The sequence below is a fragment of the Sphaeramia orbicularis genome, chromosome 19 (assembly GCF_902148855.1).
Source record: "Sphaeramia orbicularis chromosome 19, fSphaOr1.1, whole genome shotgun sequence".
Lineage (NCBI taxonomy): Eukaryota > Metazoa > Chordata > Actinopteri > Kurtiformes > Apogonidae > Sphaeramia > Sphaeramia orbicularis.
Genome location: NC_043975.1, coordinates 4,550,998 through 4,566,621, shown reverse-complemented (window position 1 = coordinate 4,566,621; position 15,624 = coordinate 4,550,998). Strand labels below are relative to the sequence as shown.

The window sequence follows — 15,624 nt, the reverse complement described above, 5'->3', positions numbered from 1 at the left end:
GCTCATCAATGACACTGGAGTGGAGGTTGTCAGTAGCATCAAGTTCTTGGGGGTGGAACTAACTGACAGTTTAACCTGGACCCTGAACACCACGGCTCTGGTGAAAAAAGCACAGCAGCGCTTGCACTTCCTACGTCGGATGAGGAGAGTCAAGTCCCCCCCCCCATCCTGACCACCTTCTACAGAGGCACAATAGAGTGCATACTAACCAGCTGTATCTGTGTCTGGTTTGGGGCCTGCAAGGCCTCGGACTGGAAGGCCCTGCAGAGGGTGGTGAGGATGGTGGAGAAAATAGTGGAGCCCCGCTCTCCCCCGTCCAGGACATTGGGCACAAGCGCTGCCTGTCCAGAGCCCAGTACATCTGCTCCGACCCCTCACACCCACACCACGGACTGTTCACACTGCTGACCTCAGGCAGGAGGTTCTGCATCTGCTGCAGAACCTCCAGGTTCACAGACAGTTTCTTCCCCCTGGACATCAGACTGTCGAACAGCCAAAGGAAACTGGACCTGTTCCAAACCTGCTGCTGCCCTGTTAGTGCAATAATCTGAAGCACTTTATTGCACTATACGCTTTAGTTTTCAGTCTTTTAAATTTTTATACATATACGTTTAAAATGTTTACAGTATTTTAGGCCACTTTTATATTTCGCAAGGTGTGTTTTTATTTATTTTTTGATAAACTGACACTGTGGTGAGCCAAGCACTGATATGTTGTTTAATTAGGTACTGATGGTGCATTTAATGAATGATAATAAAGCAAGTCTGAAGTCTAAAATACAGTTTGTCATCTTTTTCATGGTCATCAGATATGACCCATTTGGACGTTCAGAGGCTCTGTAGTTACCGTGGAAACACTGTCATCTTCTCCAACATTGATTCACCAGTAAAACCCATGGAGTTGGATCAATGACAGTGAATAAAATGCACAACAAGTGTTCAGAGAACGCAAACCTCCGCCAAGCACCCCAAACGGTGTGCATGTGTGAATCGACTATTTCTTTTTAAATTCAACAGTTTCCAGGTTGTTCCATACAGCAGAAAAAGTTGAAGCTTGGTACCAGTCATGTGTATGTCAAATTAGATTCAATTCCAATTAATATTTGTTGAGTTATAATGAAAAATGTGTGGTAAATGGGATTTTCAATGTTAAATGGAAATGTCCACAGAGTCCACATTCCACAGTGGATGTGGACAATTTTGTGCCAGATACAAGAGATTGTTCTAAGCTACAGGTGGATCAAATTGGAGGCTAATCTTAGTTGTTTTGAATTTTTTATGAATTTTCCAAAATTGCTCAATGATGACAGATAGGAAAACTGTAGATGTTGTGACCTTGCTGTGACCTTGAACTTTGGCCTACTTGGCCCAAAATTTAATGGGTTGGTCCCAGGGCCTAGGCCTATCTGTGGGAAGATTTGGGAAAGATGGTTGGAATAGTTTTCCCCTAAAGTTGCTAACAACAAACAAACAAACAAACACGCAAACAGGCACACAAAGCAAAGTGATCTCAACATCTCCTGGCAGAGGTAAAAATGAATAAAAAAACCTATAAAGTAATAAATAATGTGTTAAAATAAGCCAAAAAAATGTACTAAAATAAAGAAAATAAAATAAGCTACAAAATGAGAAAAAATCAAAGTAATGCATAAAATGAGGAAAAATTGATAATAAATCAACAAAAATAATAAGTAACATGAACAAAATAAACCACAAACTGAAGTAAACTGAACAAAAAAAAAAACCAAAACAAAAACAAACAAACAAACAAAAAAAGGGCAAGAAAATGAAGAAAAACATGTAAAATAATAAATAACATGGAGAAAATAAGCTACAAAATGCACAAAAGGAATAAAGAATGTAAACATTGATTCACCAGTAAAACCCAAGCAGTTGGATCAATGACAGTGGATGGACACACTGGGTTTATGTTCAGTTAATGAGAGATTTTTATTGAAGAAGACACTATTTCTTTGATTTTCTTTGCTTTGATAGAATAACCATTGAATTTACTCTGAGCTTTGATGAACATCTACATGATCAGTGAATTAAATATAAGAAAATACAAGCTTTATACTGATAAAACTCAAACTAAAGAGGATAATATGACAACAAATGGTGAAAAATCACTTAAGAAAGGTTAAATGTCGACAAAATTTATTTTAGGAACTGACGCAAAAGTACCACTGGTTCTTTATGGGTTAATATAAGACTGAAAAGATTCACATAAAACTGAAATTAACCCAGAACCATCTTCTGATCTAAACTGTTAAAACCTGCTGAGCCACTGATTCTATCAATACATGTAAATAATTGGTGTAAAATACAGTTCTTCATCTTTTCATGGTCATCAGATATGACCCATTTGGACGTTCAGAGGTTCTGTAGTTACCATGGAAACACCGTCATCTTCTACAACATAGATTCACCAGTAAAACCCATGGAGTTGGATCAATGACAGTGGATGGACACACTGGGTTTATGTTCAGTTAATGAGAGATTTGACTGAAAAAGTCAGTTTTTCTTCATTTTTCTCTGTTTTCGATATACGCTATATCAGGCATGTCCAAAGTCCGGCCCGGGGGCCAATCACGGCCCGCGGTCAGATTTTATACGGCCCACAGCTTGGGTTTTATATTATATTATTTATGGCCCGCTTGGACTGTTGAACCGAGTCCATGAATCATAAAAGGTTCAAAATGCAGTTTCTCCTTTCACCTCATGGTGGCAGCACCACTCTAACTCTATCGGGCTCTGTGACTTTGCCGTGAACCATTTTCGCTAATTTCTAACCTATGACGCCTGCAAATAAAAAAAGGAAAGTTGACAGTGAGGGCCGCCGCTTCCAGGAGAGATGGGAATTACAATTTTTTTTCACTGAAAATCGAGGTGATTGTGTTTGCCTAATTTGTCAAGAGACTGTTGCCTTGTTTAAGGAATTCAATGTAAAGAGACACTAGCAGACAAAACATGCTAACGCATACGACAAGCTAGCAGGGAGTGAGCGTTCCGAAAAAGTGAAGCAAATTCAAGCTGCTTTAAACTCACAACAGTGACTCTTCATGTGAACCTGGGAGTTCAATGAATTCACCACCAAGGCAGGCTACCAAGTTGCCAGGTTAGTTGCCTCTAACTGCTGGTGTTATGTACTTGTAGATGTGACACAAATATTACTTTCTGAATGATTTTGTGAAAGACAAGAGTAAGAGTCATATGTTTTCATCTTAAACGTTAACAGACTTTGCATTACTGAGTAATATATGAGTAATGATTACTCATATAAGTCATGTTTAAAATGAATGTGGGGTTAAGATTTTTATCAACTTTTTGGAAGTTTAAGATACTCTATACAGTTTGTTCTATGTTATCTGACTCCAGATGTGAAAGGAAGGCAGAATTTTTTTTTTTTTTTTTTTAAATTTGTTCACACCTGAGTGGCGTAGATTTGGTTACATTGCCATTTTAAAAAATTATGTTGTGACAATGAAAATAAAATTATTGTAGAACGGCACATTTATATGTAATTTTTACTGTTTAAAAAACGTCCGAAGGGACCACTGGCCCCTGGCAATGTCCACATTATCAGATCTGGCCCTCTTTAAAAAAAGTTTGGACACCCCTGCGCTATATGAACAAAAGTATGTGGACACATTGAGTTCAGGTGTTTCTTTTCTAACAGGGGTCTGGGATACAAAACAATAATGACTAATGACAGAATCTAGTTTTATATTGGGATAAATATCCTTGCATTGGTTAGTTTTGGTTTGATTGTTGATGTTTAAAATTATATGGGAATAATATTGGGACACATCATGTCTACAGCTGTAAGATGTCCTGTTCATGATGATATGAGATAAAAACATCAATATTTCCTTAAAGTTTAATGAGAGATGTCAAGAAAGTAGATGGTTAGTTGTGGTAGAAAATTATTATTTACAGTCAGAGCAGGAAAAATATGATAGAAATTTAGAGAAGGAAAATTTAAAATCATAGTTATGGATAAAAAAAATCCCAAAACAAAATCAATGTTGAGAGAAATTAAGTCTAAACCATCTCTGAGGCATTTTAGAAACAACAATTTAAACCAAACTAACCAATGAAATGATATTTATCCCAATATAAAACTCTATTCTGACATTAATAATTTTTATTGTTCTGTATCCCAGACCCGTTAGAAAAGAAACACCTGAATTCAACGTGTCCACATACTTTTGTCCGCATAGTCTAATAACCCTCAACTTTAACCCATCAAGATCCAGTGCTACTTTTGTGTCAGTTTATTAGAACAATAACTTCTGTATTTTGCATTTTTAACTGTACATCATGTATTTTCCTGTAAGTACTTTAGATGTTCATGAAAATTCAGAGCTGATTCAAAGGTTATTATAACAAAACAGAAAAAAAAACTGAAGAAAAAGTGACTTCTTCAGTTAAATCTCTCATTAACTGAACATAAACCCAGTGTGTCCATCCACTGCCATTGATCCAACTCCATGGGTTTTACTGGTGAATCTATGTTGTAGAAGATGACGCTGTTTCCATGATGACTACGGAGCCTCTGAACGTACAAATGGGTCATATCTGATGACCATGAAAAGATGAAGAACTGTATTTTACACCAATTATTTAATTGATTAGTGGATCACCAGGTATTAGACAGTTTAGATCAGCAGATGGTTTTGGTTTTGTGGTGGATGTTTGGGTTTTTATGGGTTAAAGATGAAAATATGGTGATGCGACACCTTCTGGAGCTTCGTTATTTGAGAGCAAATTCATCTAAATATTTACTGACTGTTAAATCCAGACGTAGAGATGAAAAGGAAGTCAGCGAACGGAGATAAATCTGAGCTAAATCCACTGAGGCTGCAAAAAAACTAACAAACACAAATATATCTGTATAAACTGCAAACATGATGGACTTTCCTTTCAGTGAAAATAACCACATGTCCAAACAGAATCTATGGAAGGCAGGGGTGTCAAACATGCGGCCTGTGGGCCAAAAACAGACGCTAAAAAGTCCAATCCGGCCCATGGGATGAATACGTAAAATAAAAGAACTACACTGAAGATATTAAGGATATTAAAGTCATTTTAGTTCAGGTTCCACACACAGACTGGGTCAGACCAGGAAAATATGAACATAATCAGGGCTGGGTATCAGGGCCAATTTCCTAATCGATCTGATTTCGGTTCATAAAGTTCTGAATCGATTAATCATGATTCAATTCGATTCAGTTCAGTATAATTGATTGATTCAGATTCATTTAGTGATACCAAAGTACAATTTTGAGCTGTAACCTGATTATTTGACGACAGCAGTCATGCAACACATCAGTACTGGGATCAATATTGACATTAGAAAGGAAATAAATATGACATTTCAGCAGTAAGTACACTGTAAAAAAAAATCTGTAATTTAACAGAATTTTCACTGTTTATTTTACAGATTTTTCCTGTATTTTTAAGATACAGGAAAATATCAATGAAATGACAAAAACAGACTGATTTTACATGTCAAATGTAAAATAACATGAAAAAAACTGTAACTGAATAACCAAAAAATGTCAATTTTTTAAAAGAAATTTTTTTTTCACAGAAAAATACAGTTAAAATACATTTGAAAATGTATCATAATTTCACAAATATTTCTTTTCTATTCATGAGATTAAATTGTTAATTTAAAGTTCAATACTGTAAAAAAAATTACAAAATGAGATAAAATTACAGACAATTAACCGTAAAAGAAGTATTTGTTCTGTAAGTTTAACAAGACTTGTTTGTTAATTGACAAATATCTGGTGTAATTACAGGAGGTTTCACAACAAAAATGTTGAATAAAGGTATTTTTGTGAATGTATAACGTGTAAGCACTGATAAACTGTCCAAATACAGTTTTTATCAGTGGATTATGCAATTTAGTCTCATTGAAAATTATATATATATATATATATATATACAGGGTGGGGAAGCAAAATTTACAATGAATATTTAGTTGTTTTTTCTCAGCAGACACTACGTCAGTTGTTTTGAAACCAAACATATATTGATGTCATAATCATACCTAACACTATTATCCATACCTTTTCACAAACTTTTGCCCATATGAGTAATCAGGAGAGCAAACGTCAAAGAGTGTGTGATTTGCTGAATGCACTCGTCACACCAAAGGAGATTTCAAAAATAGTTGGAGTGTCCATAAAGACTGTTTAGAATGGAAAGAGGAGAATGACTATGAGCAAAACTATTACCAGAAAGTCTGGAAGATACTATTAAAGAAGAATGGAAGAAGTTGTCACCACAATATTTGAGGAACACTTGCGCAAGTTTCAGGAAGTGTGTGAAGGCAGTTATTGAGAAAGAAGGAGGACACATAGAATAAAAACATTTTCTATTATGTACATTTTCTTGTGGCAAATAAATTCTCATGACTTTCAATAAACTAATTGGTCATACACTGTCTTTCAATCCCTGCCTGAAAAAATATTGTAAATTTTGCTTCCCCACCCTGTATATTTAGAGGTAGTTTGATTGTTTTAATACATGAAAATATTCTTTATCAAACATTAAAAAGTCCAAAAAAAACCCCAAAATCTTTTTTAAAGTTAAGGCAAAAAACTGTAATTTAATTATGGAAAATTACCATATTTTTATGAGATGGTTATTTTCTGTTATTTAACAGTATTTTTTCAGCACCCCTACTGCCAGAATATTACTGTTTTTTTGTTGTTGTTGTTTTTTACAGTGTAGATGAACTGCTCTTAAATAATAAACGGGACAGAAACATTGCCAAGTGATCCATGATTGTCGCTTTACTGTTCCGCAGTTCCCATAGTCGCCTTTCCGTTGACCCTCAAATTACGCAAATATAACTAGCACATAAAAATTTACCTAACAGAAAAACGACAATTTTGCCCAAAGTCTCATTTTTCGATTAAAAGTTTTTGCGCTGGCAAGAGGTGGTTTTTCAGGCATAACGCAAATGGTATATCATGCCAAACTGCAATGGAAAGACTTTTTTTAGTGACTAGAGTCAAGTGATTAAAAAAAAAAGGATGTTGACGGACGTTACAACAAGCGAAGAAGAAACATGTCGTGGTATGTGTGGACCAAGGTTATCGTCATTAACGAAAACTAACGAAATGACAAAAACTAGAATTAATTATTATTATTATTTTTATTTTTATTTTTTGCCACTTATGGGCAAGGAGCCAAATATGGTAACTTCACTGACCTGATTTTCTCTATAATAAACTTTTTCTTTTTTTTTTTTTTTTTTTGCCACTTATAGGCAAAAATCAAAACATGGTAACTCCATTGACCTTAATTTTCTATATGACAATATTTTTTTCTTTTTTGCCACTTATGGACAGGGAACCAAATATGGTAACTTCACTGACCTTGACTTTCTACATGACAATATTTTTTTTTCTTTTTTGGTACTTACGGACAAGGAACCAAATATGGTAACTTCACTGACCTTGATTTTCTACATGACAATTTTTTTTTTTTAATTTCACAAAAGTAACAGAGTCTTTTCTGTCCAATAACACGAAGGTCTAAACATTGATTTTCAGAGTATTTCTATGTGTGTCCTATAAAGGGTCCAGTTGTCTGACTTATCATTAATGTGCAGCTGTGGGAAACAATCACTGATCTTGACACTGAATTTAAATGTAAATCTGTGAATAAACAGATGCATATTGTGCTGATGTTGCGTTCTGTCATTGCTAACGCTAATATCTACAGCGTCCTCTGACTGTACGACTGTCCACAGCTTTACAAGTATTGACGAACATGGCATTAACTGCGTACAGTAACTGATTATCTGCCCACGTGTGAACAGACGCTCATTAATCAGCTTATCAATACAGCGGCAGATGAATGGTTGAAAAACACTGCCTTAAGGTCTCACGGTCTTCCTGTTTTTTCACTGAGCAATTAAATTATGGGCAAAACGTGTGTTGTAACACAAGCATTATTGAACATGTACCAAGTATATGGGCAAAAAAAAATATCTTGATTATTATTTTTTTTTAATTTCTCGAAAACAATAATCTGACGATATCCTTTAAAATGTGTATTTCTTTGGGTTTTTTTTGTTTTGTTTTTTTACAAAAAATGCTATAAAACTCTACTTGCTTACAAGGACATCTGTGGATAGACACAGCGTTTCAGAACAACAGCTCTGGTAGTCTTCAAGTGCTTCAAACATTTTCTGCAAAACATGGATGGGGGGGCATGTATGTGGGGTAGGGGCAGTAGTTACATACGTGGGTGTGCGGTCCATAACTAATGTAACTAACACTGGGATGAAATGAAAGTGAACCCTGTCATGCATTCAACATCTGACTCCTGGCTTCTATACGTCTATTATACAACGGATCTTACATGAAATTTTCACAACTTCTAACCTGTATCCACTGGACCCCCTCCACATGAATTAGAGGGGGTCACGTTTACCCCCCTTTGTGGCGCCCCAGCTGCATATAACATTATTTTGACCACAGAGGTGATTTCTGTCAGACTGCAGTGGAAGCTCAGCTTCCCCTAAAATGACTCAAATTAAATGGTTAAATCTGTTCGGTCGTGTTGACAATTCATTAACTACAAATGTGTTAGAACACGTTCATCTCACAGACAAGTTGGTTCAGAATCAGTTTTATCCCAAATCATCAGACTGGATGTTGTTCACTTCTCCTCCATTCCCGTGTCTGTGTTTTCTCCTCCATCTCTGCTCAGTGCATTTGTCCGTAGACGCTCAGCGTCCATGCACTTCAGTGGGACTGAGTGGAACGGCTTTTTTCATTGCCTCAAAACTGGACGGTAATTGGATAAATGCCACCATGTTGTCCCGCCCCTGGACGCCCGGCGTCTCTGGGGGTGAATGGAGCTGTGGGCAGAGCTCAGCCGGGCCGGACGCTGAGCTTCCACGTGCTGATTGGAGGATCAGTCCAAAGGCTGAATCCCTTTTGATTGACAGCTGTTTTCAGATCTGCTCCTTCACTGACACAGTTCAGTTTAATATCATCGCACATTCTGCTGTAAAATCAGAGAAACCACTACAAAATTAACTGTTCATTTCTTGCACTGTAAATAAAACACACTCATTGTACTTCCTTGTTTCAATTTAACATAATTTCAACGTTTTCTTGTTTACTTGGTACGATAAGGTCACTGAGCATTTCCTTAAAAAGGAACGGAGGGACGAATTTATGTTTAAATAACTTGACCATTTTTTTGATGTAAGTGAGCTTCCCCTGTCGGACTTCTGAGGCACGCATTCAGCCAATGAGGACAGTCCTGCTCCTCTCCTTTATCGTCTCTGCACCGTCTGTTTGTTTTCTTTTCCAGACAGTATGAATACTCGATATGTAAAATTGCACATCGTCAAATTAACATTCACAATATTATTGTCGGCGATATATATCATCCACCTCTACTTACACTACTGCATTACAGCCAAAAGTAATCTGTTACTGTAATGCATTACTTTTGTAAGCGGTTCCTGTGTGTAAAACCCACAGTAAACAAACACAGCTCATTTCATTTCCCTCTCACATCCCTACACACCTACAAACACAACACAAGTCATTAATTGGAGCCATATTTTCCAGAGACTGATTAGATAAACGGCTCAGAGGGAATAATAAACATGCATCCAAATGGACGTGGGTATAAAACCAAACCCACAGACAGAAAAGTCCAACAGGACTTAAATGTAAACCACACTTCTGAGCAGAGGATCCATCTGTGTCAGTATGAGCCCCAGGCCACGATCCACTATCAGCTTTCCCATCAGGCCCACATCAAGACCAGACCACAAGGAGCTGAAGCCTGAAGGGCTGGGCTTTAAAGGACCAGGACCAGTCCAGGTCCAGGTCCAGGTCTGAGCAGAACCACTGGATCTGGAGGATCTACGTCCTGTTACAGCAGAGAAGACGAGTGTTTAAAGCAGATGGACATGACTACTGGAGGGAAAGAAGGAAGGATAGAATATAAGAGGAAGAGGAGAGAAGGGGAAAGGAGCAAAGAGAGGAGAAAGAGAAGAGAAAAGAGTAGAGGAGGGAAGGACAGAAGGAAGGAAAGAATATAAGAGGAAGAGGAGAGAAGGGGAAAGGAGCAAAGAGAGGAGAAAGAGAAGAGAAAAGAGTAGAGGAGGGAAGGACAGAAGGAAGGAAAGAAGGAAGGAAAGAATTTAAGAGGAAGAGGAGAGAAGAGGAAAGGAGCAAAGAGAGGAGAAAGAGAAGAGAAAAGAGTAGAGGAGGGAAGGGAAGGACAGAAGGAAGGAAAGAAGGAAAGAAGGAAGGAAAGAATATAAGAGGAAGAGGAGAGAAGGGGAACGGAGCAAAGAGAGGAGAAAGAGAAGAGAAAAGAGTAGAGGGGGGAAGGACAGAAGGAAGGAAAGAATATAAGAGGAAGAGGAGAGAAGGGGAAAGGAGCAAAGAGAGGAGAAAGAGAAGAGAAAAGAGTAGAGGAGGGAAGGACAGAAGGAAGGAAGGAAGGAAGGAAAGAATTTAAGAGGAAGAGGAGAGAAGAGGAAAGGAGCAAAGAGAGGAGAAAGAGAAGAGAAAAGAGTAGAGGAGGGAAGGACAGAAGGAAGGAAAGAATATAAGAGGAAGAGGAGAGAAGGGGAAAGGAGCAAAGAGAGGAGAAAGAGAAGAGAAAAGAGTAGAGGAGGGAAGGACAGAAGGAAGGAAAGAAGGAAGGAAAGAATTTAAGAGGAAGAGGAGAGAAGAGGAAAGGAGCAAAGAGAGGAGAAAGAGAAGAGAAAAGAGTAGAGGAGGGAAGGGAAGGACAGAAGGAAGGAAAGAAGGAAAGAAGGAAGGAAAGAATATAAGAGGAAGAGGAGAGAAGGGGAACGGAGCAAAGAGAGGAGAAAGAGAAGAGAAAAGAGTAGAGGAGGGAAGGACAGAAGGAAGGAAAGAAGGAAAGAATATAAGAGAAAGAGGAGAGAAGGGGAAAGGAGCAAAGAGAGGAGAAAGAGAAGAGAAAAGAGTAGAGGAGGGAAGGACAGAAGGAAGGAAGGAAGGAAGGAAGGAAGGAAGGGAATAATATAAGAAGAAGATGAGAGGAGGGGAATGGAGGAAGGAAGGAAAGAGGAGCGAGAGAAGAAGAGAAAGGAGTAGAGGAGGAAAGGTTGGAAGGAAGGAAATAATATAAGAGGAAGAGGAGAGAAGGGGAAAGGAAGGAAAGAGAGAGAGAGGAGAAGAGAGAGGAGTAGAGGAAGGAAGGAAGGAAGGAAAGAAGGATGGAAGGAAGGAAAGAAGGAAGAAAAGAAGGATGAAAGGAAGGAAAGTTAGGAAGAAAAGAAGGAATGAAGGAAGAAGGAAGAAAAGAAGGAAAGAAAGAAGGAAGAAAGGAAGGAAAGAAAGAGGGAAGGAAGGAAGAACAGAAGGAAGAACAGAAGGAAGAACAGAAGGAAGAACAGAAGGAAGGACAGAAGGAAGGACAGAAGGACAGAAGGAAGGACAGAAGGACAGAAGGACAGAAGGAAGGACAGAAGGAAGGACAGAAGGAAGGACAGAAGGAAGGACAGAAGGAAGGAAGGACAGAAGGACAGAAGGACAGAAGGAAGGACAGAAGGACAGAAGGAAGGACAGAAGGACAGAAGGACAGAAGGAAGGACAGAAGGACAGAAGGAAGGACAGAAGGACAGAAGGACAGAAGGAAGGACAGAAGGACAGAAGGAAGGACAGAAGGAAGGACAGAAGGACAGAAGGAAGGACAGAAGGACAGAAGGACAGAAGGAAGGACAGAAGGACAGAAGGAAGGACAGCTGCTCAGCCCAGCAGAGCCTCAGTGTGGTCGGTGGGCCTCCTGCAGTGGAGCTGAGAATAAAAGGGTTCTTCCTGTTGGACGAACCATAAGGGCAAACCAGGCAGTAATGAGGTCTGAGGGATAATTATTATGGTCTGTTCGAGCAGTTCTCTCCTTTCTGAGGTAATCATGTTTAAGTTTACTCTGATATTTGACCTGATCAGTGAGTTAAACATAAGAAAATACCTAGAAAATGCTAAATGCAGAGGTTTATATTAGAATAAATGATGATAAATCACTTAGTGAAGGTTAGATGTGGAAATAAATTCATGTTTTCATGTAGTTTAATAAATGACGCTGGTTGTAGACGCTTGTTTTTACATTCAGTAGTTTTCAGTTTGATAAAATACCCTTCATATTTACTCTGAACATCTACATGATCTGCCAATTAAATGCATGAAAATACCTGATTTATACTGAAAAATGCAAAATACAGAGAAGAATATGAGAATAAATGGTAATAAATCACTTAGTTAAGGTTAACCCTTAAAGAGCCAAACAGACACCGACGACCAAAACCACAACGTAAACAGTCGATCCGCTAATTCTATCAACACATGTAACTAACTGGTGTAAATACAGTTCTTCATCTTTTCATGGTCATCAGATATGACCCACATGGACGTTCAGAGGCTCCGTAGCTACCATGGAAACACCATCATCTTCTACAACATTGTTTCACTAGTAAAACCCATGGAGTCAGTGGATGGACACACTGGGTTTATGTTCATTAAATAAATAAAATGAACAACAATGAGTAAAAACTTTACAAAATAATAAATAACATGGAAAAAATAAGCAAAAAAAATGTACTAAAATGAAGTTTAAAAGAATAAAATATGCAAAAAAATAAACAAAAACAGTCAAAGTGATCGATAAAATAAACAAAATTAAAAATAAATCAACAAATGCATGAGTAACAAGAACAAAAGAAGCCACAAACTGAAAAAATGAAGAAAAAGTACTGAAATAGGCAATAGAATAAAAAATAAAATAAAATAATGAGCAAAATTAATTTTAAAAAAATTACTAAATAAGGATAGAGATGTGTTTTTCTTGTATTATTATTATTATTTTTTAAAATATTTTCTTCTTGTATTTTTTTTTTTTTTTTTTTTTTTGCCATTTTCAGGTAAGGAACCAAATATGGTAACTTCATTTACCTTGATTTTCTACATAATATAAAATTTCACAAAAGTAATAAAGTCCAATACCACACTCAGGTTGACATTTTGAATTTCATAGTATTTCTTTCTTTCTTTTTTTTTTTTTTTAGAGTATTTCTATGAGTGCTTTATAAAGGGTTAATGATAGATTTGACAGAAAAAGTCACTTTTTCTTCAGTTTTCTCTGTTTTTGTTATAATAACTCAACTTTAATCTGAGGTTATATGAACATCCACATAATCAGTGAATTAAATACAGAAAAATATATGATGTTCACTGAAATTAAAAAAAACAACAACAAGGAGACACTTCACCTTACATGCGTTTTTCTTGTATTTGTTATATTTTCTTCTTGTATTTTTATTTATTTTTTTAGTTATTTAGTTATTGCCACTTTTGGGCAAAAAAACAAATATGGCAACTTCATTTACCTTGATTTTTTACATACCATAAAATTTCACAAAAGTAATTTCAGAGTATTTTTTTCAGAGTATTTCTATGGGTGCCCTATAAGGGGTTAATGATCGATTTGACAGAAACATCAACAAATGCATGAGTAAAAAAATCAAAATAAGCCACAAACTGGAAAAAAAAAATGAAGAAAAACTACTGAAATAGGCAACAAAATTAAGAAAAATAAATAAAATAATAAATAGAATGAATAAAAAATGAGAAAAATTAATTTTAAAAAATTAACAAAATAAGAATGGAGACTTTTCACCTTAAATGTGTTTTTCTTGCAGTTTTTAATATTTTCCTCTTGTATTTTAATTTTCTTTTTTTTTTTGGCCACTTTCGGGTTAAGAACCAAATATGGTAACTTCATTTACCTCTATTTTTTTACATAACATAAAATTTCACAAAAGTAATTTCAGAGTATATTTTTTAAGAGCATTTCTATGGGTGCTCTATAAAGGGTTAATCATACATTGTACAGAAAAAGTCACTTTTCTTCAGTTTTCTCCGTTTTTAATATAATAACCCTCAACTTTAATCTGAGCTTTTATCAACATCCACATAATCAGTGAATTAAATACATGATGTTCACTGAAATTAGAAAAATAAGAATGTAGAAACTTCACCTTGCATTTTTCTTGTATTTTTTTTTTTTTTACATGTTCTTGTATGTTTATTTTTTTATTTATTTTTTTGCCACGTTCGGGTAAAGAACCAAATATGGTAACTTCATTTACCTTTATTTTTTACATAACAAAATTTCGCAAAAGTAATTTCAGAGGTTTTTTTTTTTTTTTTTTAGAGTATTTCTATGGGTGCTCTATAAAGGGTTAATGATAGATTGTACAGAAAAAGTCACTTTTCTTCAGTTTTCTCTGTTTTTAATATAATAACCCTCAACTTTAATCTTTTATGAACATCCACATAATCAGTGAATCAAATACAGAAAAACACATGATTATCACAGCAAAAACACAAACTACAGTGGAACATGTCATAATAAATGCTGATAAATGACTGAAGAAAAGTTCAATTTAGAGAAAAACAATATTTTGGAGCGGCCATAAAAGTAGCCCCGGGTCTGTGTGGGTTAAATATACAGTAAATAAACAGCCCAGAAACAGCTGGTGGACTTTAAGGGTTCAAGTGGACAGATTTGGACACTAAACCAACTGTGGAGGATAGCTGTTGGTGCAGAGGCGCGCGCGATGGCACAGAAAATTAACGCGCAAAGACTGATGGATCCGCACGCGCGTCAGAAAGTCACAGATGTTGTGATGTTTGTGTGTGTGTGTGATGTGTGTGTGTGTGTGTGTGTGTGTGTGTGTGTCCATTCAGTTCCACACATGAATGACTTCGTGGGTTCATTCATCCACAGCTCAGGCTCCGTGGGCTCCAATTCATCAATGGTCTCGCGGATGAGTGGAAACCAATGAGGGACCAACCGGAAGTCCAGCTCTGGTTTTCAGTGTTGTTTTGGGTGTGTGTGTGTTTTAAATCCAGATGTGTGTGTTTGTTTGTTTGTTTTCCTCCAGATGTGCGGAGTTTGGAGCCGCTCTTCTAAGTTGGTGCGGGTGCGCATCGGTGCGGGTGCGCAGGGGGTTCCTTCCACAAACACGCGCACACACAAACAAACAGACGCACGCGCCGAACCGGAATAAACGGATCAAATGGGGGGGGGGGGGGGGGGGGTCTTACGGTGGTCGTGGCCGCCGGCAGCTCCAGGAGCCGGTGCGGACGCGGGCTGCCGGAGCTGAGGTTCCAGGGCGCGGGAGTGGACAGGTCCAGGTCCAGGTCCAGGTCCAGGTCCAGGTCCGGAGTGGGGATCCCGGGTCGGATCTGCAGCCTCGAGTCCATCCCGGTCCACGGCGCGGAGCGGAATGCGCGAGCCGTGCGCTGTGGCTGTGGTGGAGGCGGTCTAGTGGACTGTCATCATCATCATCATCATCATCATCATCACCGCCCTCCTCCTCCTCAGATCCCGGTGTGACAGGTCTGAGGCGGTGCTGTGTGTGTATATATGTGTATGTGTGTGTGTGTGTGTGTGTTTTGTGTGTGTGTGTGTGTGTGTGTGTTTGGGTGGATGGGAAACACTCCGCGCGCACCGCTCCGGGGATGCGCGCACTGTGCCAGTGGGTCTGTGCGCTCCACACATATAAAAGCCTTTGTTGTGTTTGTTTGTTCAA

The 15,624-nt window shown here is 37.6% G+C and overlaps 1 protein-coding gene across 2 annotated transcripts in view; it reads right to left on the bottom strand.

Annotated features, from left to right (window-relative positions):
• Positions 1–15,421, bottom strand: part of LOC115410607 (melanopsin-like) — a 63,060-nt gene extending 47,639 nt beyond the window's left edge. For both annotated transcript variants that reach the window (XM_030122327.1, XM_030122329.1), the window contains exon 1: positions 15,137–15,421. In XM_030122327.1, coding sequence (XP_029978187.1) covers positions 15,137–15,295 — 159 coding nt within the window. In that variant the 5' untranslated portion in view covers positions 15,296–15,421. The remainder of the gene's footprint in view (positions 1–15,136) is intronic.
• Between the last annotated feature and the right edge of the window lie 203 nt (positions 15,422–15,624).